Source organism: Rhinopithecus bieti, unplaced genomic scaffold, assembly GCF_001698545.2.
Source record: "Rhinopithecus bieti isolate Rb0 unplaced genomic scaffold, ASM169854v2 scaffold_47952, whole genome shotgun sequence".
NCBI lineage: Eukaryota > Metazoa > Chordata > Mammalia > Primates > Cercopithecidae > Rhinopithecus > Rhinopithecus bieti.
The window spans coordinates 513,438-531,538 of NW_016820098.1; the positions used below are offsets into that span (position 1 = coordinate 513,438).

At 48.5% G+C, this 18,101-nt stretch overlaps 1 protein-coding gene across 1 annotated transcript; it reads right to left on the bottom strand.

Annotated features, from left to right (window-relative positions):
- Positions 1 to 17,272: 17,272 nt before the first annotated feature.
- LOC108520188 (circumsporozoite protein-like) lies at positions 17,273 to 18,029 on the bottom strand. Its single transcript, XM_017859449.1, has one exon. The coding sequence runs from the start codon at positions 18,013 to 18,015 to the stop codon at positions 17,479 to 17,481; it is 537 nt and encodes a 178-aa protein (XP_017714938.1). The 5' UTR covers positions 18,016 to 18,029; the 3' UTR covers positions 17,273 to 17,478.
- Between the last annotated feature and the right edge of the window lie 72 nt (positions 18,030 to 18,101).

The window sequence follows — 18,101 nt, forward strand, 5'->3', positions numbered from 1 at the left end:
AAAAAAAAAAAACCATAATAGTAGAAACTTAAATTGGCAGGAATCAAAATATAAAACAAAAATTAGTCTTCTACATTTGAGTTGTGAGTAAATCCTGTGAATCACATCCATCCTGAGAGGAAAAAGGTGTGGTGCAAGTAATTACAGAAGTAGGCTTTCATAATGAGGATAAACCTGCTCTAGGAACAACAAACGAACTAGTTCTTTGTTTCCAGGACAACCTTTTCTAGATACTTCAGTATTTGCTTTAAGTTGAAGCTAACCTGAAAAGTCTCAGTTCCTACTCAGACATCCCGAGAAACTTCTCTTTGCATACAGATGGCCTGTACTACACGTATCTTTTAAATCATAGTGCATGTCTTCACCCAGAAAGGAGTATAGATACAGGAACACAAACCACCTAGATTCAGAAGGCAATGTGACTTTAGTGTTACACAACTGAAGATTTTGTTTTATTTATTGGAAATAGACTATAAAAAGTTTTTTTTAAATGGCAATTTGTAGAAAGCTTAATCTATACAACATGCTCCATGTTGTGGTCTTGGGGTACTAAATGGAGAGAAAAAGAACATCTTGCATACCCTTGAATTCTTTAACCTATATATGTAATTGTCATCAGCTTTAAAAGCAATTCCATTGTTAAGTGATCTTTCAAACCCTGATTCTATGATGATACTGCTTACGTCTGTCAACCCTTTGCAGTTGATTTGTCGATGGCCTGAGAAGATTAGCACTGGATCAGGTATGAGCAATTAAAGAGTTAAATAGGGTTGTGTAGATACTTTAAAGATATCGCAATATCTTATTTAGATTACTTTTAACCCCAGAGTCCAGCTAACCTTTATTTGTAAATAATGGTGCCCAACTTCATCTGGTGTGCACCTGTGCCTACAACTTTGTCCCCATTGTTTTTAGCAGCAGTATGCAGAGGAGGGGACGCTTGGCTGAAGTTTTAAGAATTTTACTTCTAGGCCAGGCATGGTGGCTCATGCCTGTAATCCCAGCACTTTGGGAGGCAGAGATGGGCGGATCACGAGGTCAGGAAATCGAGACCATCCCGGCTAACACAGTGAAACCCCGTCTCTACTAAAATATAAAAAAATTAGCCGGGCGTGGTGGCGGGCGCCTGTAGTCCCAGCTACTCGGGAGGCTGAGGCAGGAGAATGGCGTGAACCCGGGAGGCGGAGCTTGCAGTGAGCTGATATCGCGCCACTGCGCTCCAGCCTGGACGACAGAGCGAGAATCCGTCTCAAAAAAAAAAAAAAGAATTTTAGTTATGTGAGTTTATTGGTTTTCTCCCATCTATTTTCTATTTTATGTTTCTCAAATTGCTCTACTTTCAGCAGCTATGGCGGGGTGGAGGGTTCTCAGCCCTATTCTAAGCCTTCTGTCTTCCACTTAGGCAATTTTAAACTTCCGAGCTAAGGTTGCAGCAATGTTTTCTCACTAAGAATGTTACTTTTTCCCTCATCACCTCGGTCCTCTTTCCTCCAGCTCTGGACATTCTAAATTGTCTGGTTTTTGTTTTTGTTTCGAGACAGGGTGTCACTCTCGGCTCAGTGTAACCTCTGGAGGCCTCTCAGGTTCAAGCGATTCTCGTGCCTCAGCCTCCGGAGTAGCTGGGATTACAAGTGCACCACCACTATGCCCGTCTGATTTTTGTGTTTTTATTAGAAACAGGGTTTCACCATGTTGACCAGGCTGGTCTCAAACTCCTGACCTCAGATGATCCGCCTGCCTCGCCCTCTGAAAGTGCTGAGATTACAGACGTGAGCCACTGTGCCCTGCCTAAATTGTCTTGTTTATAATCTCTTAAGATTCCAAGCATTCCCTGTATCTGGATGGGGACTAAACAGCCACTAGGCAGCTCCAAGTGCATGAGTGCAGTTTGTCGACTGAAAAAATCTGTCCCAGCTGATTAGTTAGGGAACTTCTTATGCCATTATGTCAAAGTCTTAGCTGATTCTCAGTCAATTTGTATCTCGTGCCTGAAGGGTGATAGACTGTCTACCAGCATTCTAGAACCCAGCAGGGTAAGGGTTGGGCCTCTGCTTTCAGTGTAACACACCCCTGCCATCCCAGAGACTGGGCTACCTTTTCTAGAGAATGAACAAATGAGAGCGGACTCTTGCCCAACTGTGCAGTGTTGAGAAAAGGATCTGGGATTTGAGTGGTTAAACAATCCTTATTTTGCCCCCACCTCCAGGGATTTGGACTGCTGCCAACTCCTGCTTTTTTGTTTTGTTTTGTTTTTTGAATTTCTGAGTTTTTTGTTGTCCGTTCTGTTGGCCTTGGGATTCCATTTCCTGAAGCTGCTAAATTATAAACTAATCTGTCCATTTTCCAGCTTTCATTTTTTTTTAATCTCGATTTCTCCATCCTGGTGAGTTTCACTCCTTTTAAATGCTTTTTTAGTTAGGGAAGGAACAAGGATAGGTATGCATTTCCAATCTACCAGTGATTATGTGCCCCTCAATACGTACCACATGCGTAAACCTAATTGTCAAAACAAGGGCCCTTTTAGATTTTGGGTGACAGTCCAAACTCTCCATCTGCCTCTTGGAACTAAATTTGGGAGGAATTTTAAAGGTACTCTGGTATCCGCACAAGGTTACAATAATAATACATGAAGTTTTATACCTTTTGTGGATTGATGGTACGGGGAACCAACAACCCTTTACCACAGTGATATGCAGAAATAGAATTTTAATTTCTGCATTTACGTGGTTTTAGTTTTTTTTTTTTTGGGTTTTTTTTTTTTTTTTTTTTTTTTTGTGAGACGGAGTCTTGCTCTGTCGCCCAGGCTGGAGTGCAGTGGCGCGATCTTGGCTCACTGCAAGCTCTGCCTCCTGGGTTCACACCATTCTCCTGCCTCAGCCTCCCGAGTAGCTGGTACCACAGGCGCCCGCCACCACGCCTGGCTAATTTTTTGTATTTTTTGTAGAGATGTGGTTTCACTGTATTAGCCAGGATGGTCTCAATCTCCTGACCTTGTGATCCGCCCACCTCGGCCTCCCAAAGTGCTGTGATTATAGGTGTGAGCCACGGCGCCCAGCCTATCTTAAGTTGTTTTTTAAACTTAATGAGTTGGGATGCTTTTAACTTGTAACTTAGGTAATAGTCTTTGAAACATATATACTCTGTGCTTTTTTAATTTTTATTTTTATTTAAACAGTTTCTATCACTAGGCTGGGGGGCAGTGGCACCATCTCTGTTCACTGCAACATTTGCCTCCTGGGTTCAAGCAATTCTCCTGTCTCAGCCTCCTGAATAGCTGGAATTACAGGGGTGCGCCACCATGCCCAGCTAATTTTTCTATTTTTTTTTTTTTTTTTTTTTTAGTAGAGAAGCAGTTTTGCCATGTTTGGCCAGGCTGATCTTGAGCTCCTGGCCTCAAGTGATTACAAGCGTAAGCCACCGTGCCCAGCATACTCTGTGGTGTTTTTATGTCACAACATACCTTGAGACAGGTTTGTTGAAAATACACTCAAGGCATTTTCTCTGTTTTAGTGCCCAGTAATGCCTTTCAGATTTAATTACTTCATGATTTAAACCTAACCTTCCATATTGTTAGATTCTCAACAGAAATGAAGTGAGAGCATTTTCAAAGTTTGGTTTTCTCTTTTCCTAATTCTATGATTCTGCTGGAGGCAAGAATGTAAACACTTTAAAAGCTTGCTAGAGGAGGGAAGAGAACTTCAGTGATCCCCAAAGAAAGACTGTATGTATATGTGTATTTATTTATTTAGAGATGGAGTTTTGCTCTTGTTGCCCAGGCTGGAGTGCAATGGAGTGATCTCAGCTCACTGTAACCTCCGCCTGCCAGGTTCAAGTAATTCTCTTGCCTCAGCCTCCCAAGTAGGTGGGATTACAGGCATGTGCCACCATGCCCGACTAATGTGTTTTTAGTAGAGACAGGGTTTCTCCGTATTGGTCAGGCTGGTCTCGAACTCCTGACCTCAGGTGATCTGCCCGCCTTGGCCTCCCAAAGTGCTGGGATTACAGGCGTGAGCCACTGCACCCGGCAGACAACATTTTTAAATGTTAAAAAAGGGTTTAGGTAACATTAGCTGCATATTGCCCCAAATGACTGAGGATTTGGGACCAATGTATAGGAGGTAAGGAACAGTAGTGCAGAGCTTATGAGAAGTTCACATTGAGGAGGAAAATGGTGCTCTCCTTTCCAATTGGCATGATGCTACCACTCCCTCCCTTTATGTATTGCTATAACTTGACATATGCTTTCCTAAAAATCACTATGTGAAATTGTACAGCAGAAAAAATGGGGTTCAGGCACAGCACTCAAACTTTGTCAGTGCAACATTACAAAACTGATAGAAACTAATTAAAAATGGAGTACAGTTTGCACACGTTAAATGGTAAAGAAATACACAAATATTACAATCAATGTAGCACTTTACCTTGAAGAAGACCCACAGTTTGAGGAAGTGGAAGGGTTGCAGCTTGTGAATTGTCAGACGGTAGGGTGTCTTTGTTCATTTTGTGTTGCTATAACACAATACCACAGACTGGGTAATGTATATAAAGGAACTTATTTCTTACAGTTCTGGAGGCTGAGAAGTCCGAGGCTGATGGGCCCACCCACATCTGGTGAGGACCCTCTTGTGTCATCCCATGGTGGAAGGCAGAAGGGCAAGAGAGCAAGATAGGGACCAACCCCACTCGCACAATAACTGACCCACTCCTGAGATAATGACATTAATCTGAGGAGGCTGAGCCCTCATGACCTAATCACCCCTTAATGAGCCCACCTCTCAACACTGTTGCATTGGGGATTAAGTTTCCCAGAGTAACAATGGGTTATACTACTGATAACTTAGTTCTGACCTTTAGTTCCGCCTGTAAATTTCATAAGGGGAATAGGGTTGCTGGTGCTTGTTCAGTAAAATCCTTGCTTTGAATCTCTCTGTTCTAGGCCTTTATTCGTTCAAGGTAGAAACTAATCGTTGGCTTTTCTTGTGTATATAACCTCAAGCTAAGACATGGAAAAAGCAGGTCTTTCTATACATCTTTTAAGTTGAGAGTGAAGAGATCTTTTAGGAAAAAGCAGCAAGGATCCTTCTTGAAGGTAAGGTATTACAGGAGTGAGAAAGTAGGTGTGGCAAAGTTACCAATGTCAAGTCTTTCAGGGAGTCAAATAATAATTATCTCTTGATATGCCTTATCTATATGACCCAAATCTTTTAGATATATCAAGGTTTGACCTTAAATCTTTATGTTCTTACACTTATGGCCATAGGCCCAGGATGAGTAATGGGTGATAAGAAAACTGAACCAATGTTGACCTCTTTAAAAAGCAGAGGACTCCTATTTCCTTGTAAGCCCTGTGCTGTACTGTGGCACCAATGAGAAGACCAACATTCCTGAAATTGTATAATAATAGCAGCAAGGAAGTTCCCTTGCCCAGCTAGGGGACCGCAGGATCATGCAGCCATTGCAACACTATTTCTGGCACTATTCAAGGACTTTGGATAGTAACCCATTTAGTCTTCTAAATGAACTCAATCTTCAGAGCCATCCTATGAGATAGAGACTCATGGCCCCATTTTACAGACCTTAAGAAGGTCATATAGGCCAGGTGGGGTGGTTCACAACTTATAATCCCAGCACTTTGGGAGGCCGAGGTGGGCAGGTCACTTGAGTCCAGGAATTTGAGGCAGCCTAGGCAACATAGTGAAACCCATCTCTATGTTAAATAAAAATATTTAATATATTGTTTTGATTTTTGTTTCTGGAGATGGAGTTTCACTCTTGTTGCCCAGGCTGGGGTGCAATGATGTGCTCTCAGTTCACTGCAACCTCTGCCTCCCGGATTCAAGCTGCTCTCTTGCCTCAGCCTCCCGAGTAGCTGGGATTACAGGTGTGTGCCACCACCACGTCCGGCTAATGTTTGTATTTTTAGTAGAGACGAGATTTCACCATATTGGCCAGGCTGGTCTCGAATTCCTGACCTCAGGTGATCCACCCGCCTCGGCCTTCCAAAATGCTGGGATTACAGGTATGAGCCACCATGCCTGGCCTAAAATATTTTAAAATGAAATTTAAAATTGTTTTTTAAAGAAGTTCATATAGATAGCCAGGAGTAAGTCATAGAGTTAGGATTGTAGCCCAGCAGGCTGGCTCTGGATCTGGTCTCTTTCCGATGATCCTACAGTACATCACTCAGATTTCACCCACATTTTGAATTGCCTACAGGAAGTTCCATTCAGATAGAAAAGCCAAACACAAAACATTCTGTGAAGCTGTGTTTCTTTAGTATTTTTAAAATTTTTGTTCACTGTTATTTTCAAATTTAAAAATCCTACAAACCTGAAAAGAGTGATCAACTCCAGAGTTATCATTAATCATGTAGTATTGTACGTGTAACTACTGAAGCTGTCATTTTTACCACTTCCGCAAGAACTATTGGCACCATCGAGGGTTTGTATGGGAGTCCTGGAGCTGGAGTTGAGCCAAACTGAGACAGGACAGCTGGGACTTTATCCCAGCATTAGCCAGTCATTGGCTACAGGCCACTCCTTTCAAGGAGGCATAACCTTGGGCAAGCCGTCCCTGTGGCAGAGTCTAGTTCCCAGTGATGGACACAGTTATGTGCTGATTTCCAGTGAAGAATGCAGCCATGAGCTACAACTGCGAGTCCACAGCAGCTGACAGTGCTGGTAGCAGGGGAATGGGTACATAGGCCCTGCACAGGCAACTGGTGCCATTTTCCAATCATTAAAAAAGCTAGGGGGCCGGGTGCCCATAATCCTAGCACTTTTAGAGGCTGAGGTGGGAGGAACACGTGAGCCCAGGAGTTCAAGGCTGCAGTGAGCTATGATGGCACCACTGCACTACAACCTGGGCTACAGAGGAAGACCTGTCTCGAAAAAAAGGTAAAAATTTTAAAAAGCCTATGCCATGTTGTCTGCTTAAGAAGGTCAGAACCACAGTTTCTGCTGACGTATGTACTAGCTTGTTAGGGCTGCCCAAACAATACACAAACTATAAAGTGGGTGGCTTAAACATCAGAAATATGTCTCACAGCTCTGGAGACCAGAAGTCCAAATGGTCAGCAGGGTTGCTTCTCTCTAGGGCTTTGAGGGAAGCCTCCGTTCCTGGCCTCCTTGGATTGTAGGTGGCCATCTTCATGTTCACATGCTTTTCTCCCTGCACACTGTATATGAGTCTCTCCAAATTTTCCCTTTTTATGACACTGGTTATACTGGACTTGGTCTCATCTTAATGATCTCATGTTAATCGAACTAATTACATCTCAATGACCCTATTTCCAAATAAGTTCATATTCTGATGTACTGGTGGTTGCGATTTCAGTGTATGAATTTTGATGGGGACACAGCCCATAACAAGTGTGTTTGGTCATTTGGAACAGGAGCACTGTATTGACCCTTGACCCCTGACCCCTAACTAGCCCCTGCACGTCCACTCCTCGCCCTTCTCAGTCACTGTTCCTTTCCCTTCCACTCCCTCCCTCCCTCCCTTCCTTCCTTTCTTTTTGAGATGGAGTCTTGCTCTGTCACCCAGGCTGGAGGATAGTGGCATAATCACAGCTCACTGCAGTATCGACCTCCCATGTTTAAGCAATCTTCCCACCTCAGCCTCCTGAGTAGCTAGGACCATAGGTGTGCAGAACCACACCTGGCCAATTTAAAAACTTTTTTTTTTCTGTAGAGATGGGGGTCTTGCTATGTTTCCCAGGCTGGTCTCGAACTCTCCTCTCATTTTCAAGCTCCCATTGTGTTCCTGCTCTCTTTTGTCTTCCTTTTTTCCCTATAAAGTTAGATCATTGTTTTTTCCCATTATAAAATCTTTTAAATGATCAAAATTCCAGCAATAGAGAAAAGTATATAAAAGCTATTTTAAAAAATCCCCTGACAGCTTTCTAACAGACTCCTGCCTTAATATTGTGTGGCACTGCCTTCTAGACACCTCCCTATTTTTATTGTCATTGCAGCCCCCTTTTCTCCTCTCCCCAAACCAGGAAAAGTCTGAGTTTATTTTATTATTTTTTTGAGACAGAGTCTTACTGTGTTGCCCAGACTGGAGTGCTGTGGCATGATCTCTGCTCACTGCAAACTCCACCTGCCAGGTTCAAGCGATTCTCCTGCCTCAGCCTCCTTAGTAGCTGAGATTACAGTCACCTGCCACCACATCCAGCTAATTCTCATATTTTTAGTAGCGATGGGGTTTTTGCCATGTTGGCCAGGCTGCTCTTGAACTCCTGACCTCAGGTGATCCACCCGCCTTAGCCTCCCAAGGTACTGGGATTACAGGCGTAAGCCAGTGCCCAGCCAAAAAGCCTGAGTTTATTGTTAATGCTGACTGCCAGCATTTTTCCTCCGCACTTACAATTCTTTTACGCCTTTCCCTTTCTAATAATATAGCCTGTAGCCTTCAGATATTGCGGGAGCCAGGTGTCTTCCTGGCCTCTGAAGTCACTTCGCCCTCAGGTAAGCCCTTGGGGACAGCTGCACCATGACTTAGGAGCCTGGCCCTTCCAAAGGGATGTGGCTGTTTTGCAACCCTCCAGCGGCCTCTCCTCTAGCAGAAGGTGAGCCCAGGGTCCAGGCTTCCGGCCCAGCCAGGGCCTGAAGGCATGAGATTTCTTTAATTAGAATGACCCTTTTTTCCTCAACATCTTAATTTCTTTCTCCCGTAACTCAGCCCGAAAACAACAACCAGAGGCCCATCACCCAGTTCTCGCCTTCCCCTCTCTCAGCCTCAGCCTGATGACAAAGCACAAATGGCCTGGCCAGAGTCTGTACCTAAGGTGGGCAGAGCCCATGCCTGCTTCTAGAGCCTGGCAAGCTCCACCCTCCCACGTCCTGCCTGGACTATATCAGTAGTTTCAACTGCTGTCTCTGCCACTCAGGCCACTATCTTTGTGGCTGTAGGGTGAGCTTCTGAAACTGGCTGGATTAAGTTGCTAACCTGCTTTAAACTCTCCCTTCACAGTCTTGTCTGGAGTGTGACTGGGGTTGAGCTTTCCAGGCTCTGGTCGGCCTTCAAAGGGAAGCATCCCGCAAGATCCCTCAGCCCCTCTGACTTCTTGACTCCTGTACAGCACAGCCTGATGGAGGCTTCAACTCTCATCCATCCATTCATTTGTTTATCTAGCCAACAAGTTTTTATTTTTTTTCATATTTAGTTGCCAGGCACAATCCATGATTCTAGCACTGGGACAGCAGCAAACAAAATAGCCCCAATTCCCTGCCGCATGGCACTTCTGTCCCTCATTTTCAAGCTCCTATTGCGTTTAAGAGCTTCAAGAGCCTTCCAGCTGGGTTACTGGTTCCACCTGAGAGACAGGCCTGCCCCACTCCATCACAATGGCTGGCACCACAGGCGATCCGACATATTAGGTGAGACTGCCCCCTCACATCCCTCATAACTGGGATGCTACGCTGGGCAGGCATTAACAGCTGTAATGCCCACGCAACCCCAGTCACCAAGCAACCACAGCTTGTTCTGTGCCCCAAAAATCCCCAGCTCTGGCCCGGCACAGTGGCTCACGCCTGTAATTCCAGCACTTTGGGAGAGCGAGGCAGGGTGATTGCTTGAGGCCAGGGGTTTGAGACCAGCCTGGGCAACACAGCAAGACCCCATGTATAATATATATATATATATAACATTATATATATCTATATCTATAACATATATATCTATAACATATATATATCTACATTATAGATATATAGATATATGAATAAAAAATTAGCCAGGCATGGTGGGACATGCCTGTAGTCCCAGCTCAGAGTTCCCCTCGAGGCTTGTTTTCTACACTGCAGAGCAGAGTGCCCGAGGCAATTAGGCTGAATGCTGTCCCTGGCAGATGTGGCTAGCCGGCTGTCTGGTCCTAGTCCTCCGGGGACCGAGTGCAGACTTCTCACCCGGCGGAGCTGCCGCTCAGCGATCAGGGCTTGGCCGGCACTGACAGATTGTGCCACTAGATGACGCTTGTGGATTACATTTGCTATAGTGCCTTGGAAGTTGCAACAAACAATTGCTGAGTTTCTCACTATTCAGAGTTGATTTCACATAGTATTAAGCTTTTATGTTCTATCACACTTCTCAGCATCACAAATGTCCCCAGTTCCCTGACCTTTGCATCTCTACATCCCTGCCCCTAGTCCTTTATGGAGGGGCCAGGAGGAAGAAGGGATTCCTGCCTCACTTTCCCTCCCCTTTCCAAAGTCCTCCTCCCCCAACCATCCTCCCCCTTCCTCAGTAGCAACAGCCTTTGCTGCTGCAAGTCCCCAGCAAAGTACAGTACAGGTTTCTGATTACCAAGACAACTGCCAGAGCTCTAAGCAGAATGGGACCTGGCAGTGGGGATTTGGGAGGATGTTCCAGAAGACCCCAGCTCAAGGGTTGGGACTGTTAAATGTTTAATTCAAGGCATGGCTGTTCCAGGTGGGCCATGAACTCCTTCAAGTCCGAGACATCAGGCCCACCAAGGATATGCCTATGGCCACAAAATGCCAAGTTTGCTTAATTTGATGCATCAAAGGAATCCACATGTTGGGCGAGCCGTCAGAATCACTCAATAAGAGGGTTAGGAAGGGTTTTTTGTAGGGTCAGGTGGTTGAGGAGGGCTTACCTGGTTAGGGTTGGTTGGTCGGAAGAAAGAAAGGGGGCCTTGGCTGATTCATTCAGGCCCAAAGCAGGGATCTTTTTATCTGTAGTAGGCAGTTCCCCTGTGGCTTGGAGAAACATTGCTTTGTGACTTTGTGGGTCTACTTTTGTGTTTTAGAAGTTAAGATCTTGAGGTGGCAGTCAACTGGTTTCTCTGCCAAGTCTTAAATGTGCTTGTAACCCAGTGAGTCCAGCTGGGTGTCTTGCAAGCAAATTTTTGTGTTTGTATAGTTTTTTTTTAGTGATGGGGTTTCACTATGTTTCCAAGGCTGGTCTTAAACACCTGGGCTAAAGCCATCTTCCCACCTCAGCTTTCTGAGTAGCTGGACTACAGGCACATACCCAGCTGCAAGCAGGGTTTGAATGTGTTTTTTTCTCCAAGAAGCTTTCTGATTTACACCTAACATAGGGATTCACTGATTGACCAATGTAAGACATTGCGTCTTTGTCCTCCACCTTCCTAAGATACCTGGCTTTGTGTGTGTGTGTGTGTGTGTGTGTGTGTGTGTGTGTATTTATCATCCCCGTTTGCAGGTGAATTTTCCCATGAAGTATCACCCCTTGGCATAGTCCTCCATTTGGAGAGGCTGGGTGAGGTGGCACTTCCTTTTGTCTTACACTGAGCTTTGACATTAGAATATTTTGTGCTTTGGTCCCAACTTTACTTAATTTGATGACACTCCCTCTGGAAGGGTCATATGCTTCTGACCTCTCTCTGCCAGCCCAAACCCAATCCAGGCCAAGCCTGTGGTCATGGTATCTGTGACTACGATCACATCCCTTCCTGTTCCTGTTGGCTATCACAGCCTCATTCTCGGTGCTGGATAGCTTCCAGCTGTCCTGCCACCCACTATCCACCCTGCTCTGCACCTGGAGGCTGATGTTTGTGGACTGCCTCAATGCTTCCCCTGCCTCTTTGCTTTGTGGTCAAGCAAAGTGGAGTGGAGAAGCCTGGGGGAGGACAGTGGGGTCAGCGCAGTCCTTCCTGGGCTCATTTCCTGTCCAGTTGTCTCTGGCGGGCTGAATCTCCCAGCAGAGGCTGGAGCCCTCAAAGGGGCCCTGCACCTAGCTCGCCCTGTCTCTCTCTAGGTCTGGTTAATCGCTCCCTCCTCTTGCCTTTCCCCTTTGGTTCCCAGGGAACTGGACCATCCCCTGGCTATCCTACACCCTGTCCACACCCTTGAGAATGCCGCCTGCTCCCTGTTTCGACCCTGCTGACAGGTCTTTTCAGTTTGCTATATTTTGGTAGCTTCTGAGGACACAGGCTGCATCTTTTTTATTTTTAAATATTTATTTATTTATTTATTTATTTGAGATGGAGTCTCACTCTGTCTCCCAGGCTGGAGTGCAGTGGCAAGATCTCAGCTCACTGCAACCTCTGCCTATGAGTTTCAAGTGATTCACCTGCCTCAGCCTCCCAAGTAGCTGGGATTACAGGCTCCCACCACCACACCTGGCTTTTTTTTTTTTTTTTTTTTAGTAGAGATGGAGTTTTGCCATGTTGTCCAGGCTGGTCTTGAACTCCTGACCTCAACTGATCCACTCACCTTGGCCTCCCAAAGTGCTGGGATTACAGACATGAGCCACCACGCCCAGCCTACATCTTTTTTAGATTTCCCACAGCCTAGCACACAGCCTGGCACGTAACAGATGCTCTGCTGGATGGGCAAACTAACACCTCCCCCTTTCTATGATTCTGGTTCTCTGGAGCTTGTCCTGAGATGGGATGACCAGAACTCCACACATGACTCCAGGGGAGGCAAACAGGATACAGTATTCATCATTCATTCATTCGTTCATCCAACACATATTTATGGAGCACCCACTCCATGCTGAGAGTAGTACCGTGAGCAAACCAGACAGGGCAGTTTCCTGAGGGAGACAGGCATGGATGGGATTAACATAAATTTGTGAGACTACAGGAGTCACCTTTGAAGGAGCAAAACATGGTGCTACAGAACATGTGATGGGACTGAGCATGGTGGAGAGTCGCCTTATATGTGCACTGTGAATAATTCTAAATTCCAAACACATCTGGCCTCTGGATTCTTGTTAAAGAGGCCAGTGGGGCCAGGTACCCTGGTTCAGGCTGTAATCCCAGCACTTTGGGAGGCCGAGGCAGGCAGATCACCCGAGGTCAGGAGTTCGAGACCAGCCTGACTAACATGGAGAAACCCCGTCTCTACTAAAAATACAAAATTAGCCAGGTGTGGTGGCACATGCCTGTAATTCCAGCTACTCGGGAGACTGAGGCAGGAAAATCGCTTGAACCCAGGAGCAGAGGTTGCAGTGAGCCGAGATGGCGCCTTTGCACTCCAGCCTGGGCAACAAGAGTGAAATTCCATCTCAAAAAAACAAAAAAAGAGGCCAGTGAACTATCCATCTCTCACATACTCTCACTGAGGGTGTCAGGGCATCATACCAGCACATTTAAGTATGCTAAAAATGATGGTCACCACTGTGTAAAGCATGATTCCATTGTGGTAGGAACAGCAAATGGTTTTTGAGCACCCAGACAACTATCAGTGTTCCAGGCACTGAGGATAGAGCAGTGAACAAAATAAGGCCTCTGCGCTCACAAAGCTGACAATGTTGTATTATTTATTTATTTGGAGATAAGGCCCTGCTCTGTCACCCAGGCTGGAGTGCAGTGGTATCATCATAGCTCACTGCAACCTTGAACTCCTGGGCTCAAGAGATACCCTCGATCCTCTCGTCTCAGTCTCTTGAGTAGCAGGACTTACTGCATGAGTCACCACTGGCCTTTTTTATTCTCTAAAGAATGCATACATGCTATAGATTTGCAGATAGGAAGCCCTAGAAAGACAGACACGAATATTCTAAGTGCTTTCTAGATAAAGGTATTTCTTTTTTCCTTCTCCACATTTCAAACCTGCAACACCTATGACTCATTATTGAATTAGGTTTTTCTTTGTTTATTTTAATATATTAAACAATTTTTTAAAATTGACGAATGGTAATTAGACATATTCACAGGGTACACAGTGATGTTCCGATTCGAATTAGGTTTTTTTAAGTGGATGATGGTCTTTAGTTAGTCTCCTGCGGGCCGGGCCGGCACCCAGCCCCTCCCGCCCCTCCCGTCCCTCCCGTCCCTCCTGTCCGCTGTTCGCCTTAGGTCCGGGCGCGGTCTCCATGCAGTTCTCAGCCCACACCAGCAGAGAGCGCTGTGCCCGCGGGGCTCGGGCGGGGCCGTGCCGCGCTTTTCTCCCCAGCAACACCCGCCCGCCCGCCGCCCTGGAGGCGCGGCCTCGCGGCTTCCCCGGCCGGGCCTCTCCCCGCCCTGCCCCCGCTATCCGAGCGCCCGGCAGGGGCGGTGGCTGCGGCGTTGTACCTAGTCTGCGCCTCTCCCCGGCCGACCCGGGCGCAACGGGCGGGGCCCGGGCAACCCGCCCACCCCTCACCTCCTTGCTCCGCCCTCCCCGCGCCCTCCCGGCGCGGCCACAGCTGGCTAGTACTTTGGGGCCGGATGGGGAGACGTGACCGCCGCGGCTCAGGCTGCGCCGGGAACAGGCGCGGGGGTGGGAAGGGAGGCCGCGCCTCGGGGCACCTGGCGGTCGAGGCGGTTGGAGGGGCAGCGGCCGGGCTCCGCCCCCAGCGCCGCGTTCCCAGGGGCGGGGGAAGGGAAATGGGCGCCTCTCCGGCGCTAGAATCCTGCCTGGGCCTCCGCGAGTGCGCGCGGAACCCGTTCTTTCCGCTCCTTGTTCCGCAGCACCTGGGCCGTCCCGTAGCGGGGAAGAGTCCGGCCTGGAACGGCGGGCGAGTTCCCCTCTGGTCCACAGTAGGTTGCCAGGGCCCCTTTTCCAGACCAGGTAAAGAATTTGTGGATTGGAGTCAGATCCATTCACAGTTCAATCCCGGTGGTGTTTCTGTCCAGCCTCAAGTTTCCTGATCTGTAAAATGGGAGGAGTATCTTTCCTTCTAGTAGTCCCACGGACTCTCGCATCAGGAAGCTTGTGACCTACAAGGAGAGGTGCCAGGGAGAATCCCAAGAACAGAATTACCAGGCTTTGTCTTTCTGCCGCCAGTGCCTGAGAGGGAGCAGCACTGTCCAGCCCGCCATCTAAGAAGGGGCCATCTTCTGGACCCTCCTGTATTTCCAGAGGCTGTTGACAGTCGCCTTCATTTTCTTTCTTTCTTTCTTTGTTTTCTTTTTCTTTCTTTGACGGCTAAACAGTGTTCCATTGTATATATGTACCATATTTTCTTTTCTTTTTCCTTTCTTTCCTTTTCTTTTCTTTTTTCTTTTTTCTTTCTTTTTTTTTTTTTTTGAGACAGTCTTACTCTGTTGTCCAGGCTGGAGTGCAATGGCTCGATCTCAGCTCAGTGCAGCCTCTGCCTCCCGAGTTCAAGCGATTCTCCTGCCTCACCCTCCGGAGTAGCTGGAATTACAGGCATGCGCCAGCACGCCCGGCTAATTTTGTATTTTTAGTAGAGACGGGGTTTCTCCATGTTGGTCAGGCTGATCTGGAACTCCCGACCTCAGGTGATCTGCCTGCCTCGGCCTCCCAAAGTGCTGGGATTACAGACGTGAGCCACCGTGCCCGGCCAATCACCTTCATTTTCTTGCTAGGAAATACCCTCCAATAAATACTGGGTACACGTCACAGAATTTTCTTTCCGTGGTGGGATTCAAAAGGAGAAAAGTGCGGAAGTATTCCAATGACATGCTTTTCCCTGGGTTTAAAGCCCACACCCCCAGGATTAGGCGTGGCTTTTGTAGGACTCTGGGACGCTTAAGCAGAAAAATACACAATCCTAGGCTCTTAGAGCTGAAAGGGACGGCTTGCCCTACCACTTTTAACTGCTGATCTTCAGATTTCAGCTATATGGTGTCCTGGTTGCTGCTTCAGCAAGTTATTACATGTCTCTCAGCCTCAGTTTTCTTACCTGTCATATGGGAAAAAACACTGCGTGGTGAAGGGTCTGGTGTTCTGGGGTCTCCTGTTTTCACATAGCTTCATGAGTGCTTTAGGCAACATTGTCCTTTGTCAGGAAATTCTTCCTATTGTTCCCTTAGACCCTCTAGGCTCAGGGCCGTACTTCTGCTATTCAGTCTTGGAAAAGGACAGCTGGTCACCTCTTTGGTAACCAATGTCCTTTCCCTGGCAGCAGGGAGGCCAAGTGCCAAGTTCCCCAGCCTGACCTTCCCTATCCCGGGTCCTCCTCTGTGAATCCTGTAGATCCAGGAGGTGGGGATGGTCAGATGCTGAATGAGAAGTGGCAAGGCCCAGACTGGGAGACTCTCCTAAATTTGTGAAAAGAGTTACTAGCGAAACAGGAGGAAGGGAACGGTCACTGAAAGTTCTCCCCATGCTGAGCGCTATTAGAGGATTTATCTCAAGACTCCCAACAAGAACCTTTGGGGCCAGGAATCATCACCTCTATTTTCCCAGAAAGCAGAGGACCTGTTCCCCAGATCCCCCATCTGGCCATGGCTGGGCTTCCTCCACCTCTGAGGCCCAGCGTTGCAGGGGATGGTGCCACGTCTGCCTTGGGGGCCATTGCAGGGATGTGGGGTTGATGGGAACTGGCTGCAGTGCCTCGTTCTCCCACCAGTGAGGTTCGTGGTGGTTATCACTAGCTTCAAAGGTCAGCTGGCTCTTGGGAAACAAATGGAAGCCTCACCCTCCCTTCCCGTTGGAAACTTTGGCCTCGGCTGCAGAGTGGATGCCTGGGAGAGACTGCAACATCCAGCCTCAGGGAGTCCAGCTGCCCCTGGAGGTCTGCCAAGGCTGTTCTTGGGGTTTGTCCCAGTTGGGTCTGAAGGCCAGGAGGCTGCGCTCTTCTGTGGCGATCTGACCTGGACACTCCCTGGTGACCATCTCCGTCAGTGGTTCTCCTCTCTAACTGCTCATTAAAAGTCTGCTGATGCCTGGACCCCACCCCAGACCAATAAAATCAGATTTCCTGGAGGAGGGTAATGCATCAGTAGTTTTGTTTTTTAAAGCACCCCTAGATAATTCCAGAGTGCTGTCAGGATTGAGGGATGCTGATGTAGCTCAACATAAACGTTAGTGATCAAAGGACAGGATAGGAAAAATATTTGAAATCTGGACGAAAGAGGATCTGCATTAGCAGCCATCCAAGGCCAAGAGGCTTGGCTGCTGGGACTGAGCAGGACTGTGGAATTCTTGGAAGGAATTCATCTGTCTGGGAACTGGCATGACTCGGTTCCCCGGGGGCAGCGGGCGGAACCCCGTGACTCCAGGTCCTCGGTCCTCCTGGGCCATTGTGTCTGCCTCTGTGGTCTGCATTTGGGCTGTGATGCGCCTCTGAGCCTCAGGTCTTCTAGTCAAACTGGACTTCCTGCCATTTCCAGAACGCAATCTGCTCTTTCCTGCTTCTCGGTTTGGGTTTCAGGCATTTGTTTCTGTCTGGAATGTCTTTTCCGATCTGTTCAAATCATTCCTCTTCAAGGTCCCTGCCCTACTGCCAGCCCCACCAGGAAGCCCTCGCCACGGCTTCTGCATGTGCCTGTACTCCACAGCGCCCTCCTGCCGCACTGCCCAAGGTGTGCCCAGAGTATAAATGCAGACAGGGTGAGGAACGGTCAAATCCCTTCCTCCACCTGTCTCGGGGGCGGAAGGCACTGTGCACAGAGGAGCCTCCCACCTCTCTTTAATGCCATGGACTGTGTCCCTGTTCCAGGACAGGGTGGAAGCCTCCTCTCTGCCCACACCCCTTCCTGATAGTTCTCCAGCCCCCCTTCCGCATTTCCTGAGTGCCTCGGGGCCTTGTGGTTAGCAGTCAGTGACAGGGAAGCGCTGGGACCAGGCCTTTTTACCCAGCACGTGGTGTCTACAGTGCCACTAGAGCCTCCCCCGGAGAGGGTCGGCATAGAGTAGGTTGGGAAATGAAAGCTCTTCCCACTGACAGACCCAGAGTCTTAAGGGGAGGAGGAAGACCCCGGCGACCTCGGGTGTCACCGAGGCCCGCGCTGGTACCCAGGAACCGCCTTCTCCCGATAACGCAGCGCGAGCGACACGGGGCGGGGGCGCTTCGGGCTCGCTGGCTGGGGCCCGCGGGGCGCTGCTTGGCAGTGGAAGGGGGCAGGCTTCGGAAGCCGCCGCCGGCTGCTGGGGGTGGGAGACTTGCTCCCTCCTTCAGTCGCCAGCCGTCAGCCCGCGCTGCAGGTGACCTGGTCGGTGCCGATCGCCCCGCCCCCGCGCAGCCGTCTCCGTGGGGTTTTCCGGCTCTGCGCGCCTCAAACGACCTCGGCCGCCGTCTACCCGGCCGCTCCCCGCGGTCCCCCACGTCCCCCCGCCCCCCGGGCCGCGCAGCAGGGCTTTCTGATGAGTCAGCGGGAGCCCGGGAGCCTCCAACCGCCCCAGGCATCTGCTCTGGTGACGCACCCTGAGTCACGGGCGCCCGGGCCGCCGCCGAGGCCGAGCGCGCAGCCGGGAGCGCCGAGTGCAGCCCCC

Bases quoted from the DNA above. Each gene is read 5' to 3' on its own strand.
- LOC108520188 (XM_017859449.1), bottom strand. From the start codon at position 18,015: ATGCCTGGGGCGGTTGGAGGCTCCCGGGCTCCCGCTGACTCATCAGAA.